At 45.2% G+C, this 12,333-nt stretch overlaps 1 protein-coding gene across 1 annotated transcript in view; it reads left to right on the top strand.

The window, feature by feature from the left end:
• The window catches only part of FIRRM (FIGNL1 interacting regulator of recombination and mitosis), a 52,768-nt gene that overhangs the window by 39,126 nt on the left and 1,309 nt on the right, over positions 1-12,333 (top strand). Inside the window, exons 18-24 of the mRNA XM_014588434.2 lie at positions 30-75; positions 2,695-2,817; positions 4,624-4,719; positions 6,136-6,249; positions 8,384-8,488; positions 9,856-9,936; positions 11,274-11,393. Coding sequence (XP_014443920.1) covers positions 30-75; positions 2,695-2,817; positions 4,624-4,719; positions 6,136-6,249; positions 8,384-8,488; positions 9,856-9,936; positions 11,274-11,393 — 685 coding nt within the window. The remainder of the gene's footprint in view (positions 1-29; positions 76-2,694; positions 2,818-4,623; positions 4,720-6,135; positions 6,250-8,383; positions 8,489-9,855; positions 9,937-11,273; positions 11,394-12,333) is intronic.

The raw sequence follows: 12,333 nt of genomic DNA, 5'->3' as shown, positions 1-12,333 counted from the left end.
GTGGCCCACGCGGGCACAGCTCAGTGCAGGAAGTGCCTCAGCGGCGGCCACTCTCTGGGGGAGCTCCAGTCCCTGGTATGGTCATTTTGATTCACTCAGTAGCTGTCAGTTGAGCACTATTGTAGGTACTGGGACGGGTTGTTACGAGTTGAGGGTGATGTAGTCTCTGCCCTCTCTAGGTTAGAACCTAGCAAGATGTTCATACTTCTGCGTTGTAAGAAGAGCTATGAGGAACTTATGGTTATCGTTTTCTTTTCTTTTTTCTTTTTTTTTAAAGTTTTTGCCATAGGGTGCATGTGCTCCAGGAAGAGACAGATGGTGAGGAGAGTTGAGAAACCAGCCCCCGGGGGGTCACACCACAATTTCTTCTCTGTTCTCTTCTTGAGACCCTGGGCATGCATGCAGGCACATACATGGGCTGGCACGATGCTGGGGCTGGGACTCAAATAGTGGCTGGCCCTGGGGGAGTCGAGCGCCTTAGCCGTTATGCCGCTGCTGGCCTCACCATTGTCTTGAATGGTGTAAGTGACACAGAAAAAAACACATTATGAAATATTTTATTTTTAGTGTTTGTACCATCTTAGTTACAGACATGAGTGACTCTTCTATTTACAGAGTCAAACCCTATTTTCTGTAAACCACCTCTGAACTTTTATGTACCATTCTACTTAGAATGTTCCCTCATATGGGACCAGCAGTTAGCGTAATGGCTATGTTGCTGGACTCCCATGTAGTCGACCATGGTTTGAGTCCCAGACCCAGTGGCTTAAACTCACGCCAGGCGCATTTGCCAGCGTGCCCAAGATCCCAAGAGGAGAATGGACGAGAAGGGATTGCGGCGTGGCCATCCCCGCCGGGGGTGATTTCTCGCTTTCTATTTCTCTATCTCTGTCTCTCTGGCGAGCACACACACCCTGTAGCAAAAACCTCTCCTAAAGAAAAAAAAAAAGAATGTTCCCTCATATAATGTGGAGTAAAATCGGACTCCTCTACTATACGCAGTAGAATTTTCCAGGTTGAATTTTCCAGGTTAGCGTTCATTTCCTTATTCATTCATTCATTCAACAAATGTATTTTCTATGCTCTTACATGCCGAGTTCTGTTCTAGGCAGAAAGGATTATCAGAAAGAAAACAAACAAAATTTTATCAGTTTATGGTAACTGAAAAAAATCAAGCAAGAACAAGGACAGGGCATCCCAGGGTTGAGAGCCTATTTTCAATTCTGGGTTTTCTCAGGGCGTTTATTTCCATATAAAGTGTAAACGTTTTGATATGCAGTTATGAAATGGCATATAACCGTAATCAAGGTATTTAAAACACACATCTAAAGAAAATATGCTTTTATTGTGGGAAGACTACAGTTAGAAGTGGGTTAAATTTGTTGAGGGCTTGCATTTAATGTGTATCAGCTTCTGTTATGAAGATAAACATCTTCTGGGTCAGCAGATGGCATGGAAGATAAAGCACTGGACTCCCACGTGGCTAACTGAAAGTTTGAGTCCTGGACCAGTGGCTTGAAAAATATGCCTGGTATGTGTGCGTGTGTGCCCAAAACCCCAAGAGGAGAATGGAGGAGAGGGGATTGTGGCATGGCCCCCCGGGGAGTGATTTCTCACTTAACCTCTCTCTCTACCTGGTGAGCTTCCATGACCTGTTAGCAAACTAAAGGAAAAAAAAGGAAATTTTAAATGAAACATTTAAAGTAATTATATAAAACTGAGCCAGCAGGTGGCGTGGTGGTTAAGGGCGCTGGACTCCCACATGGCTGATCCTGGTTTGAGTCTTGGACCTAGAGACTTGCTTTTTCACTTTCTCTTTCTCACTCTCTCTGTCTCTTTCTGGAAAAAATGATAAATAAAAGTTAAGTAAAATTTAAAAAGAAAAAATACTAAGTGGTTGTTGAAGTATGGGGTTATTAGAAAAGTTCTGATGTATTTTTGCATAGAAAAAAATATGACTTTTCCAATAGTCCAACAGAACGGTTGAAAGGCATATTATTCATCAGTAGGTTCTTTTTAAGGTTTTGCCGTAAGGCACATGCACTTGCTGGAGAGAAACAGAGAGAGGTAAAGTAAGCACTCATCCCCCGGGGGGTTTGACCACACCATAGTCCCTTCTGTTCCATTCTTTTGGAGTTTTGGGCATGCCGCATACACAGCTGGCATGAATTTCAAGCCACTAAGTCCAGCCCTCAAACCATGGTCAGTCATGTGGGAATACGACGCTTTAACCACCACACCACCTGCTGACTCCATAGGTTCTTAATGTAGCCTCACCTTAGCCTCCTGCGCTGTACCCACCCACATACCACAGCCACATTCCTAGCTGATGGACTTGAATAGCTTCGCATACCGGTAAAAATAAGTACAGAAAGCGATGTTTCTGTTTCAAATTCTAGTGTATTTTAAGGGCCATATTTGCTATTAAATGCAGTCTTGCTGAGGCATTTTAAATACTAAACAGCAGGGACAACAAAAACCTAGTAACCTATGAAGATGACTGGGTGCATGATATTAAAACATTGACCTTTATTTAGAAAAATGAAGATGTTTCTGTGTATAAAGAAAACTCATTTCAATAAAATATATTCGTATTGAAATAGTTTAAAAAGATGGCTTTGGCTCGTAGAAAGTTCTTCTACACAGACTTGCAACCTGTAGGTGACTGGGCGTCTGTTTCCGGCTTTCCCACAGAACACAGGGCTTTCTGCCTTGCTCGCTGTGTGTCATTCTGCTGGTGACGTGCTGGATGGTGGGCAACACACTGCAATTGTGGAAGTCGGGAGTCAGCTCTGGGCTTTTTTAAACATTAAACAGGTAAAGAAAACAACTGATCATTTTCATGAAGGATAAATAACATTTAAAAGGAAGAGTAATGTCTCTGTAGAGTAAAATTTACCTAATTTCCTAAAGTGCTTGTTAGAATTTATGATTAGAAATTAAAATACCCAGTTGTCCCCTCTCAGTTCGTTCTCTCCCAGAGTGACAGCATTGTGTTATAAAATTGGAATCTAGTGCTTTTTGGGGGGCTGGAACCGCCATCTTCCAGTAATTAACCAAAACCAAAACGATGAACACAGAAAGAAAGAGGAGAGGCACCCGATATATGTTCTCTAGGCCTTTTAGAAAACATGGAGTTTTTCCTCTGGCAACATATATGCAATTCTACAAAGAAGGTGATATTGTAGACATTAAGGGAATGGGTACTGTTCAAAAAGGAGTGTCCCACAGATGTTACCATGGCACACCTGGAAGAGTTTACAATGTTACCCAGCATGCTGTTAGCATTGTTGTGAACAAACAAGGGCAAGATTCTTGCCAAGAGAATCAATGTGCATATTGAGCATATGAAGCATTTTAAAAGCAGAGATAGCTTCCTAAAACATGTGAAGGAAAATGACCAGAAAAAGAAAGAAGCCAAAGAGAAAGGTCCCTGGGTTCAACTAAAGCACCAGCCTGCTCCACCCAGAGAAGCACACTTTGTGAGAACCCATGGAAAGGAGCCTGAGCTACTGGAACCGATTCCCTATAAATTCATGGCATGATGGGTGTTAAAAATAAACTAATCTGTGGTCTATAAAAAATTAGAATCTAGTGAGTGGCAGTAACAGTCCAAGTACCCATTTTCTTGATTTTCATGGGATCCTATTTTTAAAATCTCTTCCTGTGCTGTTCCTGTCCCCTCCTGTGTTAATGTGGGCTGCTTCTGTGTTGCTGGGGTCTTAATACATTTTTCTGGGCCCAGCCTGGGGGTATGTAGTTGGTAGCAAACCAAACTGCTATGTGGAATTTTAAGAGAAGTTAAAGTAACATTTTGTTGGTAAGTGTTCAAAACTTGGCCATACTTAAGTTTCATACTTCTTAATTAAAATACGATGTTGTTTCCATTGTTTGTAAATTTAGGTTCCTCGTTTTAAAAATCTAGATGCACTCGTTTTATTTGTGGAAGCTCAAGGCCACGTCCATACTTCAGGGACAGGAGAAGTGACTCTGTAGATGAAGTCTTGCTGACGTCGGTGTTTGGTCACAATGCACTGCTACAGGACTCAAGATGCTTCCATGCAGGGTGCCTGTTAGAGGAGGAGCTCTCACCAGCGCCACATAGCAGTAGTTACAGCAGGGCACAGCTTCTCTGCAGCAGATGGTCATCAGGTCCTGGTAGAGAGTTAGGTTTGCATTTGAGTCATGGCTGTGCTTTTTCTTAGTCGCCCACTTTCTTTTTTCTTATTGCCAGAGGACATGTGTACTCACCAGAGACGGAGAGGTATAGGGAGAAGACACCCCTAATGGTACCCAGCATGTTTTCCAAGCTCCCTGTCTGGGACTTGAAGTATATGGTTAGCCATATGGGATCTGACTCACTTAACTACCAGTCCACACAGCTGGCCCAGCCATGAGATCTTGAACCCAGTTTTTTCCTTTCTGATCCTGTTTGCTTGTTAGTAAGGTGAGGTCAAAAATAGCTACCTCATAAGGTGACTGTAAGGCAGGAGTGAGGTAATGCATATAGAGCACTTAGCAACTGCCTGGGATATAGTAAATGCTCAGTTAAAGCTACTGCTATTACAGCTACACATGTAACTGAAGTTTTTCACTAAAGTTGTTCCATGCCTCTTGTTTAAGGTAGCAAACCAGCCTTCTGTTCAGCAGACATTCAGCCTTTTACTTCCACTGTTGGGATTCTTCATTCAAACTCTAGATCTTCAGCTGGTAAATCAGGTAAGAATTATGACCAAGTTGCTTGAGGAGGCTGTTAAAACTGCTATCACCTAAAATAACTCTCTAGGATTTTTGCTGTTTCTTGTTGCCCCTTCTTCACTGAGGTCATAGCCTCAGTGGCCTCCACCCAGGACGCCTGTCTGTGCAGTAATGTTGCTAGTGTACCCGGCTGCTCTCAGCCTCCCCTTCCCTGCCACCCGATGCTGCACAGCACTGCTGCAGCTGCTCACCCATGGCCCAGGAAAAGTCCCTGAGGGAAACTCAGCTCCAGTGAAGGGCCTGCAGTTGTAGCATCTCGAGGCATTTTGGCAAGACAGCATGTGGACTATGACCAGTGTGGATTAAGGATGACCCTTTTATGTCTTTGAAGAACTAAGGTTATTTTGGAAGAAGAGCCCTGCTGAAACTTCTGCCCAGCTCACAGGGCTAGCCCAGGCAGATCCTGGGGTGGACCAGGGCCTTGCAGTGACACCTCATACAGCCTTTGTTTGGAGAAAACGGGAAAGGCCTCATCCTCCATGAAGTGATTTAGAGGTTCTGGATTGAGTCCACACTGGGCAGAATGATCCCCCAAATCAAGAGTAGCTGAAGCTTAAAGTCAGGAAGGAAACAGAAACAAAAACTATGTTAAGAGGAGAAAGTGACACAGTCCCTTCTCCATTTTCTTCCTGGGATTTTAGGCATGAACGCACATGTAGCCAACATGACACTCAAGGTGCCAGGTCTGGGACTCAAACTGCAGTTGGCCATGTGTGAATCCAAGTAGCTTAATTGTCACCTGCTGACCCCTCCAGTCCTTGCCTTGCTATAAATAATGAACTTCTCTTGATAATACTTAAAATACAAATTATAAATAAATAAATAAATATATATATATATAAGGTTTTTGCTATAGGGTGTATGCATGCTCACTGGAGAGAGCCAGAGAGATAGGAAGTGAGAAATCACCCCCTTGAGGGGATGGCCATATTGCAGCCCCCCTCCTCCGTTTTCTTCTTGGGATTTTGAGCACGCACTCACACATACACATGTACCCAGCATGATATTTTACGCCACCAGGCCTGGGACCTGAACCATGATCGTCCATGTGGGATTCTAGCATCCCTACTACTGTGCCACATGCTTGCCCCAAAATACAAAATAATTTTTAGAGGTTTGGTATAGAAGGTTTTTCAGGAGCACTTTTCACTTTTTTTTTTACGTGGTAGGCAGGGAGTGTGGTTGGGATGCAGTAATGATTGACTCATTGGTTTGTGTTGTCAGGCTCCACCTGTTAGGGTCAGGCTTCGTGGGTGTTTGGCTGTTCTGGGTCCTGCTTGTTTCTGCTCTCCACGTGCCCATCCTCATCCTGGACAGTCACGTTGTCTACCCTGCTCTGTTGCCCTCCCTAACTGTTCTTTGGTCTGACCTCTGTAGGTTGTAACCCTGCAGGCCTCACTGCTTGAATTAGAACCCCCCGACCACGTCCGCTTGGCAGTGCTGGATTTCCTGTCTTCTCTGGGGAAGCTTTTCATACCTCAGGCTGTCCAGGTACTGCTCTCTCCCAGTCCCGGTGTGACTAAAAGCAAAATCTCTGAGAGCTAGTGACAAAGGGAGTTTTAGGCTTTGATTTCTGAAATTCTGTGGTTACTGACAAAGTTGGGGGCGGGAATGTACTTTCTAAAGAGAGGATGACTGTCAGAACAGCTGACTGTCAGTTATTTCCGTGCAGACCGTATGCTGGCTTGCAGATGGCTTATTAGGGTGGCTGTAATGAGATTCCCACCCTGGTGGGCTACAGCACACAGAGCTCCTGAGGATGAAATATTATTTCTGCTAGTGAAGAAACAGGATATGATGAGAAAATATGGTAATTTACTGAAGTTAATGTCTTGGTTTTATACCAATGAAAGGAGCCTGTTTTGAAAGTATTTGAAATAGTTACAAAGGTTGTGTAATTGACGAGTGGCTATTTGTCAGGTTGAACTGTGATGGCCTGGCACTGTACATCTACTGAATTTTAAAGACAGACCTCATAGCAGAAGCAGCAAAGTTGAGAGTTGTGCCTTATTACAGTAGTAAAAAATCCAACAATTCTGGATAATTGACATTGTATTTTAAATCTCCAAGGGAGTCTACAAAAGAGCTCACTGATGAGAACTCTGCTATGTAATACATGGATAATAACAAGTCATACATGGATAATAACCAAGTACACGATTAAAAATTTTTTTGAAATCTTTTAAGAGGCCATCTTTTTTTTTTTTTCTTTTTTTTGGAGAGGTTTTTGCTATAGGGCACATGCACGTGCTAGAAAGAGACAGACAGAGAGACAAAAAGCGAGAAATCACCCCCCTGGGGGGATGGCCACCCCACAATCCCTTCTCCATTCTTCTCTCAGGATCTTGGGCACGCATGCACACACGCCTGGCATGAGTTTAAGCCACCGGGTCCAGGACTCGAACTGCAGTCAACTACATGGGAGTCCAGCAACATAGCCATTACGCTAATTGCTGGTCCCATGATTAAAATTTTTTGAAGCTGGGGACCAACAGATGGCATAATGGTTAAGTTGCTGGACTCCCACATAGTTGACTACAGTTCGAGTCCTGCACCCAGGGGGTTAAAACTCACGCTGGGCACGTGTAAATGCATGCCCAAAAATCCCAAGAGGAGAATGGAGAAGAAGGGATTGTAATGGCCGTCCCCGTGCCCCACGGGGGTGGTTTCTCTCTCTCCAGCAAGTGCACACACTGTATAGCAAAAACTCTCTTAAAACATTTTTTTTGAAACCCAAAATTTAACTTGATTAATTTCTAAAGAGCTCTTTTTATTTGTTCACAAGTAAACGGCCCTGTATCTGTCATCTCTGTCCACCACATAAGGCTGCATTTCCCAAGTGTAGGCATTCACAGCTCCTCTTCAGCTCTCCTGGCCAGAGTATCCGAAGATAGTGGCACGTGAGCTGTACTCTTTTGCCATAATGTAAGTTTATTCCAAAACGCTGCTTCGTTGTTTGCAGCTGTGAACCCTGATGGGCCTAGAGCCTATGGAACAAATATCTATCAACAGAAATTACAGTTCCTCATATGTTCCACGAGGTGAGGTCAGGCCCAAAGACGTTTGGAGGCTTTAGAGCCATGAGATCAGATTGATGCCTTTACCCCTTCAAGAAAGATCAGAGCTCTGTTTCAAATGTTCTGACCACTGATGGCACAGTAGGGAACTGAGCTGGGAGGTCCCCGCCTTGCCTGTGGGGAGACGGCAGTCAATCATGTGGTTTGTCACCTACTGAATAGAGGGGGACAGAGTTATGGGGTGTATGTGTATGGGGGACAGTGTATGGGGTGCTGTGTGAAAATGGGGTGTCGTCATGGAGTCCTCAGCAAGATGACGAGAAGGTAAAAACCTGAAGGTGAGGGAGCAAGCCACACAGCTGTCTGGAGAGATCTTCTGAGCTGGGAAACCACTAGGGCCAGGGCTCCCAGAGCAGGTACCTGATGTGACCTGGCTAGCCAGCGGGGGCGCAGGGCCTTTGCAGAGGGAAGGAGGAGCTGCTACAAGGCCAGTGCGACCAATCCCACCTGCCCCAGACAGGGCCCCTGAAACGGGGCGACCTGGTGTGTCAGATGGAGGCTACTGGGACTTCGTTGCTCCGTTTAACAAGGGCTGACTCTCTCCTTAGGACAGAATGCTGCCCAGCCTGGCGCGTGTCCTCGCCTCACTGTTGACTGACAGGACGTGGCTGCTAGAACAACATGCCTTGGAGGCATTCACTGAGTTTGCAGAGGTATCTGTGGGAGGGTTGATGGTGCCAACCTCTGAAATCTGACTGGTGGTAGTTCTCTAAAGCATTCTTGCCATCTGAGCGGCTTCTCCAGCTTATTTGTAAGTTTTCTGCCAGAGGGGATAGTACTAATCCTCTCTTTCCAGGGATCACAGCATGAGGCCTACAGAAATGAAGTGCCTTCCCCTTCCCGGGTCCTCTGATTAGCAAGGACCAAAGAAGGCACTCAGTCCGGGTGGCCAGTGGATTCATGATACACATTTTATCTCTGTTGCAAAGCATCCAGCCTGGACAGCTAGGTCAGCCGCACCCTCAGTCGGGCTGTGTGGGCCTCGGCGGGGCCGCGGCCAGGCAGGTGTCAGCACTGGAGAGGGGCCGGCTTTGCTTACTGTCTGACAACAGCAAACGTTTAAAGGTAGTCCACAGCTGAATGTCTGCCCGAACCTGAAGTCTCAGCTTACTGACAGAATGCGCAGTTCTCGCTGTTGCTCACGTTCTAGTGCAGGAAGCCAGGTCCTGGGAGACAGCGTCTTAACTCCCTGAGATCATCCAACATCAATTAATTTAGCACTCATCCAATTGTCATCTTAGAGGGTTTAAGAAAGGGGTAAATGTCATGCCTAAAGTCAAGTTGGCAGCTAAGTAAAACAGTGCCAAACATCCCAACTGTTCTGAAACAACAGACACTGCCACACAGAAAGAACTGCTGCCATTCTTTCTTCTGGTGGGAAAGTGATTGTGGGAACATTGAATGGTTTTGGCCAGGCCACTGCGGGTACAACAGTGGTCCGAGGGTTATTCATCACAGCAGGTGGTAGTGTTGTGGTCACTGTAGAAACTGAGGGACGAACTGATTCTGCACTTGATTTGGGGAAACCTCTCGACTCCGCAGCATGAGGGAAAGCCACACTGGACACCCGTAAACTGATCGTTCTGAGGATGATGTGTGGAATTTTTATGAATGTAATTGTGGATTTTGACTATATTTTATTGAAAAAAAAAAAAGATGTTATCTTGAGCCTTGTGAAGGTAGGCTGTGAACCCAGCACTGCTTTGCAGAGCAGTGAGCCCTGCCATGGCTGCTGCATTTCTCCGTCAAGGGCTGGGCAGTTAAGCCGTGGTCACAGGCGCCCAGGAGCACCGACACGGCTGAGCCAGTGAAGAAGCCAGGAAAGCTGGCACCGCCGACCTTGGGCTGAGATCACTCTCATAGCAGAGACCCGAGAGGACCGGGGATTTGTCTATAAGGGACCTCTGTCACTGGGTATTTCTCTGAACATGAGTTGATGGAGGTGGCTCTTAAAACACATGTATGTGTCTTCCTAAGTTGCTAAAATATATTAAGATTGGTCCTATCAATCTTTTTATAGGGAACAAATCATGAAGAGATAGTTCCACAGTGTCTCAGTTCTGAAGAAACTAAGAACAAAGTTGTATCCTTCCTGGAAAAGGTATTTTATTTACTAACCCGGTTTAAACGATTTTATCCTGTTACCTTTTTTTTTTAAATTGAGTATCATCTTGAATGTTTCTTAGTGACCAGCACAGGGCTGTCACAGATGGTCTCTAAGCAATGAAGGTCACATTGCAAGCTATAGAGTGAAACACGTGAGTCACTGCCTGGAGCTTGGGACAGCAGCACTGAGAGTCCAGGGTGAGGTGACCAGTGAGGATCCCCGAGTTGTTGCTCATCATCATTAGGTGTTCCTGACAGGGAGAGAAGTTTGACAGACCATGCTTACTAGCATATCTTAGGCATCATTTAGGCATGGCTTTCTATGGTGATGAAGGCCAGAACCTATTTTTCCTAAGATTGACTTTTTTTTTTTTTGGAGAGGTTTTTGCTATAGGGCGCATGCGCTCGCCAGACAGAGAGAGACAGAGACAGGAGCTTTCTATGGTGATGAAGGCCAGAACCTATTTTTCCTAAGATTGACTTTTTTTTTTTTTTGGAGAGGTTTTTGCTATAGGACGCATGCGCTCGCCAGACAGAGAGACAGAGACAGAAAGCGAGAAATCACCCCCCAGGGGGATGGTTACACCGCAATCCCTTCTCCATTCTCCTCTCGGGATCTTGGGCACGCACACACACGCACCCGGTGTGAATTCTAAGCCACCGGGTCCGGGACGCGAACCACAGTTGACTACGTGGGAGTCCAGCGACATAGCCATTAAACTGCTGGTTCCCAAGACTGACATTTTTAAAGTTGTTTTTACTGTTCTATAACCAAAATCTTAAATCAAAGGGCTTTTGGATTTGTGCATAACTTGCAATTTCTGGGGGGGGATGGAGCTAGGGTGCCAGTGGAGGCCTAAGGGAAGTGCTAACAGAGCGCTGCTAAACCACAGCACAGCGCCAGGAGAGTGCATTCGGCTGTGCCCACTGTACTGGGTCACACATAATCTCATACTCACATATGGTACAGGCAGTGCATGCTAATACCCTGCACTCATTTCCGTACTTTATTCACACCTCACAGATGTAAGCTGGATTTTATGTGCACATAGCACTGCTGCTACCAGCAGGAGGAAAGCTGGTAGACTACCCTCCTCCTGGAGAAAGGACTCCACAGAAATCTGTAGGGAAGAACACTGTGGAATGGTTTTGTACAGACTACACTGATAGGAGGAAGCAATCACAGATGAGTCCAACTAATTTACGGTCTGCCTGCTTCGCAGGCTAACCCAGCACTTCAACACAAATGCAGATTGCTATCTGGACTTTCTGCATTGTAGTACCCTTTGATAGCTAGTGGAGTTTAACCTATCGATATTTACTTGGTTTCAGACAGGATTTGTTGATGAAACTGAAGCTGCCAAAGTGGAACGTGTGAAACAGGAAAAAGGTATTTTCTGGGGACGTTTTGCTGAAGAGACTGCAGACAAAGCAAAGAGTTCATGCTCTCAGGTATGGATTGCTTTTTGGGATACATCAAAGTTTTAATTTTCTTCCCTTTCCTTTTTTCAAAGAGTGAGGTAAGACACTTTAAAAATAAATAGGGACCAGCAAGTTGGCGTAATGGCTATGTCACTGAATTCCCATGTAGTCAACCGTGGTTCGAGTCCTGGACCCGGGCTTAAACTCAGGCCAGGCGTGTGTGTGTGCATGCGCAAGATCCTGAGAGGAGAATGGAGAAGGGATTGTGGTGTGGCCATCCCCCCTGGAGGGTGATTTCTTGCTTTTCTCTTTGTCTTTCTGGCAAGCACATGTGCCCCATAGCAAAAACCTCTCCAAAAACAAGTAAGTTACATCCCTTCCACCTGAGGGGTTCTCAGCACACAGGGCAGCAGGACTACAAACCGAAGCCACTGCACACGTCTCACATGCCCTTCCTGAGCTCAGTTTCAGTTGCGTGCCATGAACTCAGGGTGTCGGGTCCTGTTCCAGTGACACTACAGCTGTAGGTATTTCTGAGCCACATCAGAAAGTCAACCTACATACATATTCTAAATATTGTTTGAACCCTTGCCTCATATCACACCAGCCAATAAATTTTGGCAGTGTCTAGAAATCACATGTGCCTGTTAAAAAGCGAAATTTTGACACCACTAAGGATATTCATAATGCTGTACTGTGCACTAATTGTCTATGTGCAGTAGCAACCCTTAAGGGAAACACTGTTCTGATAAGTCTTATTCACAACTCTCTGTTTTAAAGGTTATGTTAATAACTTGTTTTGAAGACATACAGCTCTTTCAGGCAGAAGAGCCTGAAATCTATGAAGTTCTGTGTCGGTTATGTAAGATAAATAGGTCCTTCCTCAGGAAGACTGCCCTGTTCCCTAGTGTGATCACATTGGAAACCTGACATCTTATTGGACTGGCTCAGAAAGCATCTGAAAGCGAGT

The sequence above is a fragment of the Tupaia chinensis genome, unplaced genomic scaffold (genome assembly GCF_000334495.1).
Source record: "Tupaia chinensis unplaced genomic scaffold, TupChi_1.0 Scaffold000278_1, whole genome shotgun sequence".
NCBI lineage: Eukaryota > Metazoa > Chordata > Mammalia > Scandentia > Tupaiidae > Tupaia > Tupaia belangeri.
The sequence above is the reverse complement of the archived record's forward strand: the minus strand, read 5'-3'. Positions and strand labels throughout refer to the sequence as shown.